Here is a 22163-nt window from a genome sequence, read left to right as displayed (position 1 = left end):
AAGTGTTTTCACCAACTTAGATTACATTTTTTCCAATATTTCTACATCGATGACTTTACTGCAAACTGCCTTGAAGAAGAGACAAAACTGAATAATTGTGCATCTGACTTGCTTCACCTTTCTTCCATCGAAGTGGGCATTGTGTCTTACCAAATACATGGCCCCTTAGATGTTATTCTCTTTCAAGAACCTGTTCTCTGGTTAACGGAATAGGAGCAACCTCCTTCTCTACAGTGTTATCAAAAAATGATTTTTGCCTTCTGGACAACCACCTTCGATGCCTCATAATTACTGTCTTACAGTAATTAACCAACCTAGTAGCAGTTTTATCAACACATACTGTACAAGCATTATACCCTTTAATGACATTTCCTGACAAGTTCCCTAAGGCTGGATAGTCGCTTCTAGTCCATGGTAAAATGCCCCTAAGTATGTAAATACCCTTTAACCTCATTGATGCTTTTTATGAAGAAAATTCATGATGAACAAGTTCAAAGAAGGTCAATGAGTTTATATCCACATCGCATGGCTCGAAAAGGTTATACAAACCTTGAGAATGAATGGGTTAGTGCTATTGAAACAACATATTCATTTTTGTTTTCTTGCTGACTTTCCAAATATGTTTATGTTATTACAAAGGTAATTATCTATATGTCCATGCAGTTAGAATCTCATCCAGATATAGAGGAGGTAGGTCGATCAAATACCTGGATTGAGGCAAGGAAGGACAAAGATGGAAATTTTTTAAATGATGTAGTTGCGGAAAAAGCCAAGGAAATTGTAAGTTACTGATTTTTTAAATGATGTAGTTGTTGTAATATATTTATTTGTTGGTGCTTTATGTTGGCTTTTTAATCTAAACTCAAGATATTTATTTGTTTATTTTGTTTACATAATTCTATCTACCCGTTGATGTGTTAGTTTGTAATCACGATTTAGACATGGTCATTATATATACAGCAATTTAGTAGGAGCATTAGAGAATAACTTAGTGTTTGATTGTTTGTAGGAGTTCAGTTGATCAGTTCCTATTTTATAGGACATTTCATTTCTATTAGTGGTAGTAGTATTCCAATCAGCAATAATATGAGTAAGGCAACTTGGCCAGACTACATTTTACTCTCTAGTTACATACATACATTGATTCATATTGTATGCTATTTAAGTTTGTGCCAACACTTTGAACCTTTTTTTTGCTAAATTGTAAGTACTACATTTTTACATGCCTAGACATATTAGATATTTTATATACGAATAGCTAAGATTAAAAAAATGATAATCTTAATTTTGTAGGAAAAGCTGAAGGAAGAGGTTAAGGAAGGAAAAATTACAGTGGAAGGTGCTAATGATGTTTTAACGATGGCGCTTGGCAAGCCTGAGCACGGAGGAAGGGTATGTGGTCAAGGATCCCATGTGAAACAATTAGTTTATTTTCATCTTCCAAGGCAAAAGAAAGCGAGCACAGTGGATGAAAAGATAAGCGAGGGAGTTAGAAAGTTTATGGCTGTGGAGACTCCAAAAATAATTAAAGATAGGGATGCATTCTGGATGGTTGAAATTGAGAAGATCAGTACAGAGATTTCATTGACAAAGGCTGGACATCAAGATAGTCTGAAACCTGCTTCCCAGCAAGCAAGTTGTCATTCTAAGGATAAGGTTGAAGGGGATGAAGGGGATGCAGGTTTAAATGATCTTAGAACACCTAAAACGGCAAGAAAGATATTTTCCATTGAAGAGGAGCGAGTTGTTCATAAAGTGGATATGATTGAAAAAAATTTGTTAATTTGGGGGAAGAGCTTCCGTACGATAACAAGTTGTATGGTGAGGATTATCAGAAGGAGGCTGGTGAAGATGATCAGAAAGTGGATGGTGAGGATGATCAGAAGGTGGCTGGTGAGGATGATCAAAATGTAGCTGGTGATGACGTGAAAGATGCTTCAGATAGTTCCATATGCAAACTGGCAGTTGGATCATTGAACAACATTGTTGCCTTTGTAAAAATTGATGAAGTCCTAGTTGTTGAAGGGCATGAGCAGACTATACATGGAGTAACACTTGAAGAAGAGAATGCAAGAGTGTCAATTACTTAAGTCATTCAAGGTAATGCTAAGATTCGCTTCCCTATTGACGAAGAAATTGTGTATGTGCAAGATGCCATGGGAACTTTTATTGCATGGCCAAGAGACCTCATTGCACGAGGAAACAATAGCACTATCCATGTCTTGTCTGCTCCAAAGGTCAGAATTGTTTTTTTAGAATGTTTAGTATATTTAATATGTATTTATTGAGCATGTTATTTTTACTATTTTAACATATATATAAAAATTTTAGTGAACCAAGAAAGGTCTTTCCAAGAAATCAAAGAAGTCATATAAATTAATTGAAGATGTTGAACCGGAGCTGGTTGTTGAGATGAGTGGAAATTATCCGTCTGCATTGAAGCACTTGTGGACATGGGCCAAGAATTCCCTGAGTAATGGCCAAACTTTTTCTTTTGAGTTGAGCAAACAAGCCTTTGGCTTGTCAAAGAAGCAAATCATGTTCTTATCAGATGTACATGCGGTGTGCTCTCGAGGTGAAATGGCAGGCTCTGTCATTTGCCTTTATATTCAGTAAGTTTTTATGTTAAAATTCTATATTTATTTTTCCGGAATTAAAGTCAGAATCTTTACTCACTACTGCCTAATAATATATGTAGCTTCTTAAATGAATATGTGAAAAAGAATAAGATGTTGAGCATGATAAGCTTCGTAGATCCTAGCACAATTGGTGCCATTGGATGTGGTACTGCAGTGCAGAGGTCACGTGCACTAGCTACACGTTTCAAGGGTGCTAACAAAGGCCAATATTTTCAGATGCCTTACAATGATGTGTGAGTATTTAATTTATACTATTGCTAGCTAATAAGCCATTCTCTCAAATAATTTTCTTAGATTAAAATGATAATATGTATGGCCATTTTTAAGTTGATTTCTTAAGACAAACTAAGTTACAAATTTTATATACATGAATATAATTTTGAGTTTAAACTTGATAATATTTCTTGCAAATTGTAAGTTGAATTTACGGTAATTTAGGGTTCAATTTTATTAGAAGGTGAATTAGATTATGTCAATTTTGCTAGAACTGTTATGCATCTTTATTCATATTTTTGTAGGAACCACTGGACGTTGACAGTTTTGAAACCCGAAGCAGAGATGGTCTATTACATGGACCCTCTTAAACGTCGAATTGCAAACGGGGAATGGGTTGATGTTGTCGACAAGTAAGTACAACTTATAAAGTTTGTGTATACGAGTCTTTACTTATAAATTACCTTGTCAAACCATATTTTGCACTATTTTTTTAATCTGTTCATATATTTTTTTTATTTATAGTGCCATTAAGCTGTATTATAGGAGAATATGGTGGTAATAATATTTCTCATAATTTTAATTTATGTCTTGTATGAAATTGTAATTTAATTTATGTTTGCTTTTTTCAGGGAGTTCCAGTGCAGACGGGGAACAAGGATTGTGGCTTGTTCGTTATGGGGTACATGAAGGAAATTATTCACGACAAAGAGCTTGACTTTGTCACTAAGGTAAGAAATTTACTTTCTTTGGATTTTCCCACCATTTTGTATTTACGCGTACGTTAGTAGCATATGTGACTTACAAAAAATTTGGATGGTTTTTCAGTGGTTGCGTAGGTCGAACCAGGTGTATGCTGATGATGACATAAATGAGATTCGCGTTGAATTTGCAAAATATTTTATGAAAAGCTATGCAAGTTAAGGTTCTAGATTCTGATCATTTTCTTTAGAAATATTTGGTCAAGTGCAAGTTTTCAAATATGTAGTTGGTGATATGAGACGTTAAGTAAACTTTGGATGTTTGGTAGAAGTTCTTATGCGCTGATCAGATTGTAGGATTTGGTTTTTGTTGAATTTGTTTTTAAGTATTGTGAATGTTGAAGTCTATGGATGTAGTTCTATTTAGTTGATTTGGATTGTGTTCCTAGATTGATAAGTTGCGGATTGATAGAATGGATGATATGGATTTAGTTTTATATGGATTTGTGATTGGTAAAATTTAGTTTTAAGTTTCCGCAGGCGGTGGTGTGCATGAACTGTGAATTTGGTATGCAAAAAGTTTACACTTCAACAGATAATGGTGATTCAAAGCAAAAACAACTATTGTATAGTACATATTAAAACAACAGCCACCTTAAGTAATGCATTATCAACACAGTTGCCTTATGCTAGATAATCTAATAGGTAAAAATTATAAGCCATTGTGTCAATAATATTCAAGTAACTGGTATAAATTAGACAGTGTTGTCTCAAAATATAAAGAATAATGTGACTACTATACAGAGAATTGTCTGAATAGTTTTGAGATAACAGTGAACACTTACTCCATATTCAAAATAATTGTTTAAAAGCATGTACACAACGCTTGATTTGAACAAAACTGTTGTTTTAATACCATCCACACAACGATGCTGAACAAAAGCCATTGTCACAAAGAAACTAGAATAAGGGCTTTTCTTGAAAACTGTTGTTGTTATGTTTTGAGACAATAGTGAAATTGAAATTACCTTTGTCTCAATAGACATAAAATGTTAAGAATAAAATTAGATACTCTTAGTTGACACAAATTTATCGTTGTGTAGAACTAAAACAGTTGTTTTACTCTGTTTCAACAACGGTTCTTATTTCCAATTCCGTTGTTTGTCTTGAACTGTAAATTGAATACTCTTAGTTGACACAAATTTACCGTTATGTAGAACTAAAACTGTTATTTTACTCTGTTTTCAACAACAGTTCTTGTTTTTAATTCCGTTGTTTGTCTTGAACTGTAACAAGTCTTGCATAACTGTTGTGCTATCTTGTTCTAACAAAAGTTGAAAAACCGTTGTCTTACTTCATATCAGACGAGTGCTGGGTATTCAACGGAAAATTTTGAAGTCAGACAACGGTGCAAAACTGTTGTGTCAAAGCAAATTTCTTGTAGTGATACCTTGGATTTGAACTTTACTCCAACAGTTGTACTCAAACAGCTCTCGCTCAATTTATCCAATCAATTTGTGGTCTCTTTCCGCTCTCGCCACTTTTAGCTCTCGAGTTTGAGGTCTAGGTATCATTTTGTTTTGTGTGGAGTTTCTATTTTGTTTTGTTTTGGCCCGGTTCAGAAAGCCCGCTTTGAAAATATTTCGAAGCCTGCCCAAATTTTTAAAGCCCGCGAGCCAAATTGTGACATCTGTAACAACTAATGTCTAAACCGTTGCTATAATTTGAACTTTTTTTACTTTTCACCATCAACTATAATGATTTTTAAAAAGCATTGCAATATCTCTAAAATTTTAAAAACTTACTGAAAATATTGTCCTATTGGAATGATTTTTCGACAGTCTTGTTGTGATAACCAATCTTTGGTGTAGTATAATATAATTAATATATATATATAGCCCATAAAATAATTATTATTTTTAAAATAATATTAACAATATACTCTCTCAGTCCCATAACATTAATCACTTTCAGTTTCTAGTACAAGTATGTGGATATTATTTCAAAATTTCCATTTTGAAAATTGTATAATAATTAGTAAGCATGGTATAAAAGTTTAAATTTCTGCATTTACAATGGATACAAGTGAAAAGAGTTTTTCTAGTGTGTGACCATGGACACACCGTAATCACTAATTTTTCATCATTATAAATGAGTGAAGTGAAAATATACCATTAAATTAATCTTTTTTACGTACCTTCGAAAAAGCTAAAGACTAGCATAACACGGTTTTCAATGCAAAAGGTGGCAGCTTACTAAAGTATCTCAGAGTTTTTGGATATAGATAAACAAAACACTCAGCTGTAATCGTTAAGATTTTTATTAATCAAGCACAAGCATCTTGCAATACAAAGATTAGAAGCATGAATTTCATTTAACACAAAACAATAAGTAAATAATGGCTGGACAGCCACACAACACATCATTCGATAAACCAAACTTTCATCGGCTTAAAATAGAGCCTGCAGCTGTTGGACGGTGTTTTTGTTTAGTTGGAAAGCCTTGGCAAGAATGTCAGCTGATATATCACGATTGGCTCCGAATACGGCATTTGCAATGGTGATAACCCCTGGGTTTTGGCTGTTGAGACCAGCAATTGCTACTGCATTACCATATCCAATATTTTGTTGGTAGTGTATAAGGCCTTGAGGGAACACAAACACATCACCTTCGTTAAGATCTTTGGTGATGTGTCGATTATCTGGATTCGAAGTGACAAATCCAACCCTCAATGTACCTTTGATAACTGTCAAAATTTCAGTAGCACGAGGATGAGTATGTGGAGCATTGATTCCCCATGGTGCAAAGTCGATACGAACAAGAGAAATGCCAAGAGTGTTGAGTCCAGGAATCCTAGCAACATTAACTGTAGTTACATTTGATCCAACTTTATTGGATGATGTGTCACCAGCTACGTTCAATCCGCCAGTAAAGAAGTCGTTTTCAGTTACAACCTTGGGGTCCTTACAAACTAGTCCGTTCACCAAAACTGAAAGAATAATAAGCAAATTTGTAAGTAATTTGTAGTCTACAAGTAAAACGTAGACAAGAAAAGTGATAATAAAGAATATGAGGTAGTTATGTTAAGAATGCATGTAGAGTAAATACCTGGGCTATTTGCATCAGCAACACAGAAATCCTGAAGAGGATTATTATCAGTTGCCAGAGCAACAAAGCAAGTCATAGCAGTTACTATTAAACATATAAAAAGAATTTTGGAGCCACCTGAAGAATCCATCTATAAAAACTTTTGGTTATAATTATAATCGGTGTTAAAAGACCAAATGCTGAGTTTCGAGAGTTGAGTTGTGAAGTTATGGATCTTGCACAAGGCTTTTATAGAAGAAACTAGGGAAGGGTGACAAAGAGGATGAATGAGACGCATGTATTTCTTAAATAACTAATGCATTGACCTAGTCCCTTTGTAATGTTTGAATTTGAATTACTCTACTTTAATTATATACACAATCCAGATACAGAAATGGAACTGGTAAAATTGCCAATTCAATCAATATCATTCTACACACTATCTAAATATTGAAGTGGTGAATCTGTTTTTTCGTATTTGTTATTCTTTTTTCTTATCAGGTACTCTTGCGGCCAACTGCAGTAACATAACGTAGCTCGTTAAATACACAGTGTTTTGAATGCTCATTCATTTATTATCTACAAGCAACATTAGCACCAGACCATCTCCATTAATTTTAGTTGAAGTACCATATACATGTTATACAATTTATCAATTTACGACTCTGTCCAGAGCCTTCATTTTATTGGAAAAAATGTTAAATGTAACTTTCTTTACAAACCTAAAAGCGAACTTTAAGCTCGTGAGTAGATATCCAACATGTACCGAACATAAATTAAATTAATTATTGTTAAGAATATTCAACCATTTTAAGTTCTTCGGTAGTTGTTAAAAACTTCGTATATGTTTCAACAGCTTTTACCTGCTATTACGTTCAGAACCTGCCATTACCTCCTCAAAACAACGTTGGCGGCTTAATTAATTACCGTACGAAGAAGATAATTATTTAATCAAATTTTTTAGTGTGTATCCAAGGTTAAAAATAAGAATTTGTGTTTAATAAATTATTAAAATTTTATTAGTGAAAAATTTATTATTAATGATAAACTCCTGCAACTCATTAACAAGGGCCGATCATCCTTGGGCAGAGGTGGGTTCAAGCCTGGTAGTAAGAGTAAATTGCACTTTGCACATTCACTTTTTCGTTTTGATTTTAAACTTTTAATTTTAGCTCAATATATCACTCAACTTATATTTTATTCGGAATAATTTTTTTATATTTATATTATCAATGTGCACCGTATTTATAATCTTGTAACACATTACATCCCGATTTTAAATTCGACTAGTTTGAAAAAATATATAAATTTGTATGATAATATTAGATAATATTTTTTTACTTAAAAAATAATTAAAATATAAATATTCTCTATTAAATCTGAATCAAAATCACAAATAAGTCTTTTATCCAAATTAATTTAATTTAAATACTATGAAAATAATTTTAAATTATATATATTTTAAATAATAATATCAAAAGATATCTATTTTGTCAAATATATGTGTCTAGGTTTTGATATCACTTTTTGGCACAATCTTTATAATTTATAATTTCCTATTTTTGTTTTAATATTTTTATAATAAATCTCTATTAACTATAAATTAGCTAAAAAAATGTACCAAATTAAAAACTCATAACATACATGCAATGTTATTGTACATTCTTTTTCACTCAATGCTGAACTAAATTCCACAAACAACAATTTTCTACTTGATATGGTTTGGATTTTATAATATAATAATCTACTAAAAATCATTGAATTTAAAATTTATGTTTGGGTTAAAGATTTCATTAATTTTATAGCATTTGGTTTTGATTTGGATCATTTTTATAGTATTAACTTTGGGTTTCGGTTTATTTTAAAAAAAATCACACTCAACCCTAACCAGTTTTTCTGTTATATGTTTTATTTTTTTAATTTAATTTTATATTATACATTTTTATGGATTTCAAAAGTTATGAAAATTTAAAGTAAATTATAAAATATAAAACTATATAGGGTGCATATCGTCAATATATTAAAACTATGGGGTATATATCGTCATTATATAAACTTTAAAAAATCCAATTTTACCCTTGACAATAACGGTAATTTTGGACGAAAATTATTAAAAGGGTGTAATGTGAAGTGAAATTTAAAATTAAGGGATGTATTGTGGCAAAATTAGAAGTTTAAGATCAAACAAAAAAGTGAATATTTATAAGGGATGTAAAATGTCATTTACTCTTATTTAAAATTAACTGTAAACTAGGTTTAGCCCCGGTAATTATCTTTGAAGAACTAGGTGTAACTTTTATTTTTTGAGCCTCGTATAGTTCATGAGCAACCCAGCCCCGCGACCAATAAGCGAGAAAGCCCAACACGGAGAAACACGTGGAGCACGGGCCATGACAAAGGTCCCCACGTGATAAAGACAGCGATTAATGACCAATAATTGGCATAATCAAGGCACGTTCTAGAGCACTTTTGGCTCACTCTTGCACAATTCCTACCTGAACACATGTAAATCATCCGCGAATTTCAGGCATCCCCCGCTCCTAGCAATGAGCGATCCCGATCGAAGGTACCAACCCCTAAACCCTACCATTGGGCTATAAATGGCACAAGAAGAAGAGGTATAGGGAAAACTCTCTCCTACACACTTATACACACACCAATAGTCTCCATACATTTCTATCTTCATCATCCAAAAGTGAGTTTTTACTCTCACGCCGAAGGCGTTGCGGGACTCAGCCCCCTTCCTCCAGTGTTATTTTGCAGAAACCCCACAGTAGCTACATCACAAGACGAGTCCTAGTACGGCATCGAAAGGACCAGATCGCATATAGGAGTTATGGTCATAACCTAACATGAACGAGACTGACGCATTATGTTAGTCATGGTCTATGCAATTAGTCTGGACCATCAATGTTATGACGCATTATGTTAGTCATGGTATGTGCAATTAGTCCGGACCATCAATGTTATTATAGTCATAATTAACATTATTAGTCCGGACTAAGCATCAATCTTCAATCTACTTAGCAAGAAAATAAATCAAGTCATGAACACAAATAGTCAGCCAGGTCCAGACCCATACTATAGGTCCGGACTTAATATAAAACCCTCAACCCATAAATAGTTGGCAGAATAATTAAATACCAAAACAAGGTCAAAACGCTTATACATACACTTATAATTGACATAAACATCGAGCACAAACCGAGAAAATAAGAACAAAAACATAAAGCAAACCTCAAACCAGTCAAACGCAACCCCAAAATGGTCTCAATCCAACCAAATTAGCAAACATTTACACAAAGCATAACAACCAACACAACACATATCTCAAAATATTCAAATCGAATACAATCACAAAATCTGAAGATGAACAGTCATGCTATGAAATTTGCATCGAATTAGAAAAGTAAAAGATAGAAGAATTACAAGTATTTAAAAGTCGAGGAGCGGAAACAAATGATCCCGGTTGTAACACCCCCAAATCCGGGGTCGGGGATCCGGGTTGTCACGAGTTTTATTTCCCTTAATAACACCCAATCTTAATAAACAATCAACTACTCCATACTGTGACCCCATAATAAACACACACACCACAAGTTATAGTCTCAGAGATGAATATCCAAAAATAACACGAGTCATTTTATTCCTCAATTATTTGCCATTACACCTTAAGAGGGTTTCTGAATAAATTTATATTTTCCTTGCCATTATTACAATTCATAAATATACATAAGTCTGGTACATCAAAAGTTGAAAGCGTAGCCTATTGGTAGATCCTACCTCAGCTACAACGGCATCAACGCCTACAGGAAACTGCGGAACGTTTCCTATTCGCTCGTGAATTGGGAGCTTGATCTTGTTCATCTTGTCTATCTGTTGTTGTGTGATGAAAGAAGAAAGCAAGGGTGAGCAACACGCCCACCGAAATAATATGTATAATAATTAACAATATATGAGCATTCTCATAGTACTTATGAAAGTCTTGGTCAAGAAGAAATGAACCAAGTTTGATCTCTTAACGCGACCAAGTCAGAAAATATTCAGTATATATGTACATATACTTTTCAAAATATTGGAAGTCCTCTTCCATGCATAATAAACACAGATTTCCAGTTTATAACTGTATAAAAATATCGTTGCAAGGTGATCTCATATATCTAACCTTATCTCAACGTTTTTCTGAAAATTTTTGACATGCATAAAATAATCATTTACTAGATATAAGTTTAAAAGATGAAGTTAAAAAATACTCCAATATACTTATATCTTCTCCGAATACTACTTGAACTACCACCGTTCAAGTTATAATTAGTTTCAAAAGTTCATCACATAAATGAGACTACAAGACAAGATTTGAATAGATTCAATCTTTATAATATCATTCAAAAGAAATGAATTTACGTGATACTTCATTAAGTCACGATATATATATCCATATATATCTCTCATACATATCCTGAAAACCTCTGTCATGTAAAGTATGAACAGAGTTTGTAACATCCAATGAATTTTGGAAAGGAAAAGAATTTTGGCATAAACCCGATATATTGCTGATCAGGCAAAGATACCAATAAGTAACCTTTTCTACTGTAGATGGATGAATTCCTCGCCGGTCATCACCCAGGCCACATTAGGACCTCGCGCTAGACCGTTACGGGCCACTCATGCATGGATGGACTGTCACCCAGCCTCTTACACCTTCATAGACCGTACCCCGGCCTGTCACTTATGCCGACTCAATTAGATGGACTTACTTCCTGAACATTGGGCAAGTAATCAAATTGTTTTCTCAAAACAGCAACCTCGTTGCGAATATAAAATACACCACAGAGTCGGATCCCTAAGATTTTTGAGCGAATATTCAAGTCTCCTTCGAAAGGAAGATCTTAAATCTGGAAACGAGTTTTTGGGATCCGCTCTAACTTTTAAAATCATTTTGAAGACTCGAAAACATTTTTAAGAATGTTTGGAGTAATGCTGATTTAATGAAATAAATCAGTCCCGATATATTAGAAAATATCTGAATATTATTATTTAAATAATATTCCCATAAGGATAATCCTTATAAAAATAATTGAAGTAAAAGTTTTAAAACTCATAATTGAAATGAATAATAAATAACCAAAGATATACTTATACGAAAGTACGATCTTTATTTGAATAATCAAAAATAAGTTTGATTATCGAAACATTATTCTTTAATAAAATAAAGAATATTATTTAATAAAAGAAGCGGAGTCATAAGTTCTCGAATGAATATTCAAAATAATATTCATTAAATAAAATAAGCGGAGTCATAAATCCTCAAATGAATATTTAAGATAATATTCATTAAATAAATAAGCAGAGTCATAAGTCCTCGAATGAATATTCAAAATAATATTCATTAAATAAATAAGCGGAGTCATAAGTCCTCGAATGAATATTCAAAATAATATTCATTAAATAAATAAGCGGAGTCATAAGTCCTCGAATGAATATTCAAAATAATATTCATTAAATAAATAAGCGGAGTCATAAGTCCTCGAATGAATATTCAAAATAATATTCATTGAATAAAATAAAGTTATCGAATAAACCTTATTCGATTAATAGTTTTGAAAACTATATCTATATATATATAATTAAATAAATATATATATATATTATACTCGGGAACATCGACTCCCGGTTTAGAAAAATGTTCACCTTTGGGTCCCCTATACTAAGGGTATACGCAACTACTACTTATCTCTAGCATAGGTATTATGCAACTTATAAGCATTTGAATCAACAATTAGATATCAAGATTACGAAACAGACATGCATATATACCATATCAGCATGCTCCAATAAATCGCAAAATTTGCTAATAACATTCATGCACTTATCACAAGATAATGCATATACATATATTTACATCACAACAACAGTATAACGGGTAGAAAACTTGTCTGAGTGTTCCCGGATAGACTTAAGCTTAGAGTGGGTCCGATAACCTATGAACAACAACATAAGTCAGAATTAAACCCCGGTCGCTTAAGAAACTAGACTTTAACCAATTGAACCTTAACGTTCGCTTATGGTCACTTCTACGCTTAACGAATCACATAAGTCGTTCGAGTACCCTTGGCTCCACCATTTTTAATAAATTAACCATTAAGAATTTTAAGGCGATTCTTTTGCGAGTTCCCTACCAACTGCCTAACCCACTTTACATAATTGATTCATACTCCAATTAGTCATCTAAGGAACTTAACCAAGGTTTCAAAGTAAGGCGAGGGGTAATGGTTCGGTCGCGAAACGCCGTTACTTAAAACGGTCGTTTCTCCTAAACCGTACATCGGATTCAAGCGAACCACATATTAAAACGAAGCTCGTAACATGAACTATCTAATCATGGCAATGGTCAAAACCTAACAGTGAGTTCACGGGTCCTGATGTTAAGAACAGAACACTTAAGGAAAATCGGGCATTATGACGTTTATGTTTACGTGATTTCCAGTTTAATTAACACTCTAAATTATCATCAATTCACTCACAACCACTGTTAGGGCGAAATCACGCACTAATATTCACGCAAGTATACGCGTTCGCAAGTAATATAGAATAATTTCTAATTCGTTCCCTCAGAGACTCAGACTAAGTTATTGTCTAATTTAACTCACTCACCAATGTATGATTACTTCTCAATGTTAAGATAATAACACTTAAAATTGTTGGTTGAATATTAACTATAATTAACTACTTAATTAACCACTTAACTAACACTGCAATTTATCAATAATAAAACACTCATGAGATCACAACTTCATTATTACTTCCTTCTATAGCCATAGTTATTACCTTTAGCATGTGACAGTGATGATATTAATCGAATAACACAAAACTGATAAAAGCCAACTTTCATTGTACTAATACCATTCTACCAAACATCCACAATTAAGATAGAAATTGAATAGTCATCAATTATGTTAAGTTCCTATATGTCTAAAGAAATTGACAACACAACGATTTAAGCACAAGTTATTCCTTTTGATTACATAGGGCAAATAAAACTGTTAGAGTTACCCACTAATCATGCACAACGTACATGAACCTATGCTAGCATGGCAAGTTCTAAATCTCAAGATCCACTGTCGCTTCACAAGAGATTAACACCCTATCTTATATATCTGCGACGCACATAAGACGAATACGCACAACCAATACTAGATATCATGCAATCATCACACACTAAAGTATTAAACAATTAACTAAAGAATTCCATAATAAATCCGTTGCAACCCCACGATCACGATTAGCTCATAATAGAACTTATCGCCATCATGGGTTCATATGAAATCATGATAAACGAACACAAGAAAATAACAACTAAACTAATTATATTAAAACAGAGTACGTCACAAGAGTAAATAAGTCAAAGCAAGAAAACTAGCATCCAACGTTACAACGAAACAAGAATCACAAGAATATATGCTTCCTCTTCGTTGCTGTGTGCTAAATCGGTCTTCTTCCTTATCTCCTTCGCTTCTTGCAAAACACAATCTAAAACATAATCCCCTCTTAATACTCTGTGAAAAACGTCTCAAATCTACTTATATAATAGTCCCATAAAACTCAGATTACATAGAAGTTGGAAGCCAAACAGAAGTAGAAGTCTAAAACAATATATTATTTTCCCCGACCCTACGCGGCCGCTCAGCATTTCTGCGTGGGCGCGCAGGACCCTACTGGAAAATTTCCAGGTTTGCTCCGTTTCTTCGCTGTAATCTGCCCGTTCTTTTCCTCTCGCAATGGTGAACACATGCCAAGACTTATTCTTGATGATTCCTCCTTCGAAATGCAACTAATACCCTGAAATGCATAAACACTAGAATAACGCATCAAATACACAAAATACTTGATTTCAAGACACCAATTTAAGCCATTTTAAGACGTTCTAAGTGGTATAAAATGCCACTTATCACACCCCCAAACTTAAATCGATGCTTGTCCTCAAGCGTCACAGACTCAAAAACAAATAAAAAAATATGCATGAATGCAATCTATATGAAAATGCAACGATCCCCCTTACTACAATTAACCAACCAAATTGTCACGTCTCAATGAATGCAGTTAGACACTAAAGATCAAGAAACTCATACAAACGAACATACCGCCAGAAACGTGGTGTGTGCAAATGCTTAACAGATATGCTTCGGAACTAGACCAATTACTATGACTAGACTTCCCTCAAGGCAATCCTACGATTATACAAAGAATAAAAATTCTAGGCACAAAGTGATATACAACACTACAAGAACTTTAGAGCTTACTACGGAATCGTGCTTTTTATTTACAACGCAAATGCTTATTTGACCGTGCAGTGAGTGAGATCCACAAAAGACTTATACAATGGTATCCATGTAACGAGCGTTAGGTTAGCGGATCCCAGACTCTAAAAGCCTTAGGTCACTAGGCACAAAGTCCCCTAAGAACTTAATAACTCGAATACCAAAGAGCCCACTCTTGATCAATTACGCAATTTTTTTTTTTTTTAACTCTGAGCAAGTGCGTTTCGCTCCATCTTGCTCAACCCTAGACTACTCGCATAACATGCGAGCCGGCTACTAGCCATTTGACGCCTAGCCACAACTAGCAACAAATTCCATTTTTACTCCATTTTTTTTCTTTTTCATGCCTTTACCACTAAGAACCTATTATCAAATTCTAAGCATAATAAATAGATTATCCTTGAAAATAATCAGATCATAACAACAATCTAGTCCTTCAGCATTCTCTAAGACTTAGTGACAATACAAGTGCTTCTAGCATGCATATCAACCTACACAACTTACTATCACTTTAATGCTATCACTACACTCGCATCAATATCACAATTCAGTCGATAAATCATTGCAAAAGGGATCATGGTATATGCATGAGCTATATGATATGACAACAAATAAAGCTATATAAAAAAAACTATATGGCAAAAATTATGCAACTATATGAACTAACTATCATGAATATGCAACTATATGACACACACAAAATATTCCTTAACTACCACCCCCAAACTTAAAATCTTCACTGTCCCCAGTGAAGGTATTAGAAAAGAACACAGGGTATACCTACTCGGAGTCATCATTATCATCACCCTCAGTGGGTGGAGTATCAGGCGGCGGGTATGCAGAGTCCTCACCAAAAATTGGCCACTGGATATCAGCTCCAAGGCCTCGAAAAGCAGTCCCTAATGCAAGGGTGAGCTCCTGAGCAAACCTGCTCTGCGTCTCATACATGGCATCCATCCGCCGTGAAAGCCTCCTATACTGGGCATCACCCATCCCAGCACCCTCCTGAGCTCTCGAAGAACTAGCCTCACCACGCCCTGGCCTGGCCATAGTAGCACCTCGTGCTGGACGCCCTCCTGGAAGACGATAACCCAGCCCATGCTCCTCAGGCTCACCACCGGTCCACTCCTGCATCCCATTCAGAGTGCCAGAATCTATAGGAGCTTCTGGCAACTGCAACTGCTCATGAGCCGGCCAGTTCACTCCTACTGCACGGCATAGCTTTGTAACCGTGGATGCATAAGGGATGTTCATATGCTTTGCTCCCCTCAAAAACTTCAGAATTCCTTGGTAGATAAACTCACCAAGGTCCACATAGTATTCCTCATTCAGAATTCCCCACAACAACTGTGCTCTCTCAACTGTGACCTCGTGTGCATGTGAAGAAGGCAAAATATTAGCACATATAAATGCGTTCCATGCACGGGCATACCTGTTCATGGCGATCGCCGGAAAGTGACGATACTCATTATTGGCTGGACTGCGGTTCCAAACTGTGCCCGGTCGACAGAGAGTCGCACAAATCAAATCCAAGTCAAAATCCTCAGCAGTCTTTTCATTCCAGTTCTCCTCCTCGGGCTTCCTCTCTCGCTGTCCAATCACTCGGCGAATCGCCGCAGGATGATAATCAACCGTCAGCCCCCGAACTATAGAAAACTCATTCTTTTCAGCCTTCGCGTTCGCGTAGAACTCGCGAACAACACTCATCGGTACTACTTCGGGTGACTCACAAAAAGCTATCCACCCCTTCTCTGCAATCATGGGCAACAACTCACCATCCCTCCCTGATGGTAAAAACCCCCTCTCCTTCAGAATCGGCTTCCCCAACAGCCTAGTGTACTCCTCCTCCGCGGCTCTGTCAGTTAACCGAGGCCTCGCAGCAGTACCCCTTGATGAATCAGCAGTAGGAACTGTGCTGCTGCTGTCAATAGTGCGTGCTCTCTTGGGTGCCATTGATTTGTGAATAAAAGTGTGTAAGAACTGATTTTTGATGTTTATGAGAGGGTTTAAGTGTAGAAAGTTGTGGGAGATATGTAGGATAGGTGTATCTATATATAGGGTGTGGAGTAGGTTAAATTAGATTAGGAGTGGGGTTGAGGTATAAAATCATGGGGTAATGGGAAAAGAATTCGTGGGTTTATGGGCTATAATGGGTTTTTGTGTTTTTGTTTTTTTTTTTCTCTGAACTGTAAAAAAAATTCTGGAACTCGACCCCTGCGCGGCCGCTCAGCATTTCTGCGTGGGCGCGCAGCATTTCTGCGCGGGCGCGCAGCAAGCTGCGCGGCCGCTCAGCATAGCTGCGCGGGCGCGCAGAGGGTCTCTGGAAAAAAAAATTTCAGCCCCTGTTTTCTGATTTTTTTGTGTTTTTGGATAGGTTATTAACTTCTAAGGGTTCCTGTAACAACAATTCATGGGTTGCCTCCCACGCAGCGCTTCTTTTTCGTCATTAGCTTGACGTTCCGTTCCTTTCTCACGTAGTCAACAAAATGGCACTAACCACCTATCGGTTTGCCATGTCCCCATAGTAGTGCTTCAACCGCTGACCGTTAACCTTGAATGCTTGGTCCGAATCATTCTCAAAAATTTCCACCGCTCCATGTGGAAACACAGTTTTGACAATAAAAGGTCCAGACCACCTTGATTTCAACTTCCCAGGAAAAAGTCAGAGCCGAGAGTTGAATAACAGAACTTGTTGCCCTGGCACAAACAACTTAGGATGTAGCTTCCTATCGTGCCACCTTTTCACCTTTTCCTTATACATTTTGTTATTCTCGTACGCTTGAAGTCGAAATTCATCAAGTTCATTAAGCTGAAGCATTCTTTTCTTACCAGCTGCATCTAAATCCAGGTTCAATTTCTTCAATGCCCAGTAGGCCTTATGCTCAAGCTCCGCCGGTAGATGACATCCCTTACCGTACACCAACTGAAACGGTGACATCCCAAGTGGAGTTTTGTATGCTGTTCTGTAAGCCCAAACAGCTTCATCGAGCTTTAAAGACCAATCCTTCCTTGATGGACAAACAACCTTCTCGAGAATGCGCTTTATCTCTCTGTTAGACACTTCCGCTTGACCATTTGTTTGCGGATGATAGGCAGTAGCTACTCGATGATTCACATTATAACGCTGCATCATAGAAGTGAACTTACGGTTGCAAAAATGCGATCCTTCATCACTTATGATTACCCGAGGTGTTCCAAACCTTGTGAAAATTTGCTTATGAAGAAAATTTAGCACTGCCTTTGCATCATTTGTTGGTAAAGCTTTAACTTCGACCCATTTGGAGACATAATCGACTGCCAGCAAAATGTACTGATTATTGCAAGACGAGATAAAAGGCCCCATGAAATTGATTCCCCATACATCAAAGACCTCGACTTCAAGTATCACATTTAATGGCATCTCATCCTTCCTTGACAAATTTCCCACTCTTTGGCAACGATCACACCTTAAAACAAACTGATGAGCATCCTTGAACAAGGTGGGCCAGAAAAAACCTGCTTGCAGAATACGAGCTGCCGTTTTCTCACCTCCATAGTGTCCACCATAAACCGTGGCATGGCAGTCTCGTAATATCCCCTCCGTCTCACAGAACGGGATACATCTCCTGATGATCTGGTCAGCTCCCTGTCTAAACAAATATGGTTTATCCCACATATACCACTTCACCTCATGCAGAAACTTCTTCTTTTACGCGGATGTCAAATTGGGAGGCATTATATTGCTGACAAGATAGTTTACAATATCTGCAAACCATGGTTCTTCCTCCTGAATTGCAAACAACTGCTCATCCGGAAAAGATTCATTGATTAACGTCCTATCTTGTGAAGTAGAATCGGGATTCTCCAACCTAGAGAGATGGTCAGCTACTTGATTCTCGGTACCTTTTCTATCTTTGATCTCTAACTCAAATTCCTGAAGTAAAAGCACCCAACGAATGAGTCTCGGCTTCGAATCCTTCTTAGAAACCAGATAGCGAATAGCTGCATGATCAGTGAATACTGTCACTTTCGTACCAAGCAGATAAGAGCGAAATTTCTTAAAGCCAAAGACTATAGCCAAAAGCTCCTTCTCAGTAGTGGTGTAGTTCAATTGGGCCCCATTTAAAGTCTTACTCACATAGTAGACCACATGGAAGAGATTTTTCTTGCGCTGTCCCAGAACTGCACCTACCGCATAGTCACTCGCATCACACATCATCTCAAACGGTTCTGTCCAATCTGGTGCTGTAATAACTGGTGCCGTGATCAAACTCTTCTTGAGAGTCTCGAATGCTGCCAAACATTCATCATCAAATTTGAAAGGCACATCTTTCTCAAGTAAATTGCACAACGGCTTAGATATCTTTGAAAAGTCCTTGATGAATCGCCGATAAAAACCCGCATGACCGAGAAAACTACGGATTCCTTTCACTGAATTAGGTGGGGGAAGATTTTCAATGACTCCCACCTTGGCCTTGTCCACCTCCAGACCTTTGCTAGAGACCTTATGCCCAAGGATAATGCCTTTACGCACCATAAAATGACATTTCTCCCAATTAAGCACCAAATTAGTTTCCACGCATCTTTTGAGTACGGCGCGCAGATTATTCAAGCATTCATCATATGAGTGTCCAAAGACGGAGAAGTCATCCATGAACACTTCGACGTTATTTCCAATCATGTCAGAGAATATAGCCATCATACATCTCTGAAAGGTGGCCGGGGCGCCATATAACCCAAACGAAACTCTACGAAAAGCAAATGTGCCAAATGGATAAGTGAAGGTAGTCTTTTCCTGATCCTCTGGTGCAATACAAATCTGATTATACCCGGAATACCCATCCAGAAGACAAAAATACTCATGTCCCACCAATCTGTCCAGCATTTGATCAATGAATGGGAGAGGGAAGTGATCCTTTCTTGTGGCTTTGTTCAATTTTCTATAATCCATGCATACTCTCCATCCTGTAACTGTTCGAGTAGGGATGAGCTCATTCTTTTCATTTGCGACCACAGTGATACCTCCCTTCTTAGGAACACATTGTACAGGGCTCACCCACGAGCTGTCAGAAATAGGATAAATGATGTCTGCATCTAGCCATTTCAGAATTTCTTTCTTCACCACCTCCTTCATGATTGGGTTCAGTCTTCGTTGCTGTTCCACAGTTGGCTTACTACCTTCCTCTAACAGAATTTTATGCATACAATATGAGGGACTTATCCCCTTGATGTCTGCTATAGTCCATCCTATAGCCGATTTGAATTCTCTCAAAATCCTTAAGAGCTTGTCATCCTCACTACCTGAAAGGTCAGCTGAAATAATAACAGGTAACGTAGATGAATCACCTAAAAAGGCATACCTCAAGTGTTCAGGTAATGGTTTGAGCTCTAAGGTAGGCGCTTCCTCTATTGATGGTTTGAGCTTCCCTTCAGCGTTCTTGAGGTCAGAAGTACCAAGAGATTCAAATGGTATATCTAGCTTTCGCTTCCAGGGAGAAGCGTTCAGATATTGTAATTGCTCGTTGCTATCTTCATCATCACTGTCAAATTCCCCCACTAAGGCCTTTTCCAATGCATCAGACATTAGCATGTGATCGAGTTCCGAAGTAACCGCAGAATCAATCACATCCACTTTTAAGCACTCCTCATCTTCTATAGGGAATTTCATTGCCTTGAATACGTTGAAGGTCACATCCTGATCTTGAACCCGCATAGTAAGTTCTCCTTTTTGCACATCTATAAAGGTACGGCCAGTTGCCAAGAAAGGCCTCCCCAAGATTATGGGAATCTTTTTATCTTCCTCAAAATCCAGAATAACAAAATCAGCAGGGAAGAAGAGCTTATCCACCTTGACGAGCACATCCTCAACTATGCCCTTTGGGTAAGTAATGGAACGGTCCGCCAATTGTAGCGACATGTATGTGGGTTTTGGATCAGGTAGATCCAGCTTTTTAAAGATCGACAACGGCATCAGATTAATGCTTGCTCCCAAATCACAAAGGCACTTGTCAAAAGTTAGATTGCCAATGGTGCAAGGAATGGTGAAGCTTCCTGGATCTTTCAGTTTTGGTGGTAACTTTTGTTGCAGAACCGCGCTGCATTCTTTCGTGAGAGCAACGGTTTCAAGGTCATCCAGTTTCACCTTCCTTGAAAGAATAGTCTTCATAAACTTCGCATAACTAGGCATTTGTTCCAGAGCCTCAGCGAAAGGTATATTGATGTGAAGTTTCTTGAACACCTCCAGAAACTTCCCGAACTGTTTATCCAGCTTTTGTTGCTGCAATCTCTTAGGAAAAGGTGGTGGAGGATAGAGCTGTTTCTCCCCTGTATTAGCCTCAGGCAGAGTGTGTTCAACAGTAGTCTTCCTTGGTTCCGCCGCTTTCTCCCTTTGCTTAGATTCTTCATCTCGAACTTCAGCTTCGACTTCTTTTGCCTTTTCAGCATCAGCTACTTTTCCAGACCTTAAGGTAATAGCCTTGACTTGCTCTTTAGCTTCCTTCCTGCCTGGTACTTCCGTGTCACTGGGAAGAGTGCCAGGTTGACGATTGAGCACTGCATTGGCTAATTGACCGATTTGATTTTCCAAGGTCTTGATAGAAACCGCCTGACTCTTGCACAACAGCTTAAGTTCCTCAAAATCAGCACTAGTAGGTGCATCTGCACTTCCCTGTTGAGGATATGATTATCTTGTAGCATACTGCTGTGGTTGCTGGAATCCAGGTGGGTTAAACTATTTACTCACTCCTTGCTGATATGGTGGCTGAATAGCATTCTGATTATTTCCCCAGCTGAAATTTGGATGATTTCTGTTGTTAGGATGATAGGTTGCTGGCACAGGCTGCTGTTGTCGCTGATAATTATTCACATACTGAACAGATTCGTTGACAAGAGAACACTGATCCGTAGCATGAGAACCTGCACAAAGCTCACAAACCATAGCTACTTGATTAACTCCATACGTAGCCAAAGAATCAACCTTCATTGATAGCGCTTGGAGCTGGGCTGCAATAGCGGTGGCTGCATCAACTTCCAGAATACCTGCTACCTTGCCTGATGTCATCCTCTGAGTTGGGTTTTGATGCTCATTTGCAGCCATCGTCTCAATAAGATTGTACGCCTCAGTATAGCTTTTAGCCCATAAGGCGCCTCCAGCTGCTGCATCGAGCATGGGCCGAGATTGAGCCCCCAAACCATTATAAAAACCAGTGATTACCATCCAATCCGGC

The 22163-nt window shown here is 36.8% G+C and overlaps 2 protein-coding genes across 2 annotated transcripts; one reads left to right on the top strand and one right to left on the bottom strand.

The window, feature by feature from the left end:
- Window positions 1–2156: 2156 nt before the first annotated feature.
- LOC141665067 (uncharacterized) lies at window positions 2157–3776 on the top strand. The gene is made up of 6 exons (XM_074471050.1): window positions 2157–2237; window positions 2341–2612; window positions 2699–2872; window positions 3158–3248; window positions 3485–3583; window positions 3681–3776. The coding sequence occupies exons 1-6, from the start codon at window positions 2157–2159 to the stop codon at window positions 3774–3776; spliced, it is 813 nt and encodes a 270-aa protein (XP_074327151.1).
- A 2132-nt stretch (window positions 3777–5908) lies between these two features.
- Window positions 5909–6886, bottom strand: LOC141667451 (putative germin-like protein 2-1). Its single transcript, XM_074473952.1, has 2 exons — window positions 6662–6886; window positions 5909–6542 (listed from the first exon to the last, which is right to left on the bottom strand). Exons 1-2 carry the CDS (start codon window positions 6789–6791, stop codon window positions 6004–6006), a joined length of 669 nt encoding a protein of 222 aa, XP_074330053.1. The 5' UTR covers window positions 6792–6886; the 3' UTR covers window positions 5909–6003.
- Between the last annotated feature and the right edge of the window lie 15277 nt (window positions 6887–22163).

The sequence above is a fragment of the Apium graveolens genome, chromosome 6 (assembly GCF_009905375.1).
Source record: "Apium graveolens cultivar Ventura chromosome 6, ASM990537v1, whole genome shotgun sequence".
Lineage (NCBI taxonomy): Eukaryota > Viridiplantae > Streptophyta > Magnoliopsida > Apiales > Apiaceae > Apium > Apium graveolens.
Note: the sequence above shows the minus strand (reverse complement) of the source record. Positions and strands in the feature narration are given on the sequence as shown.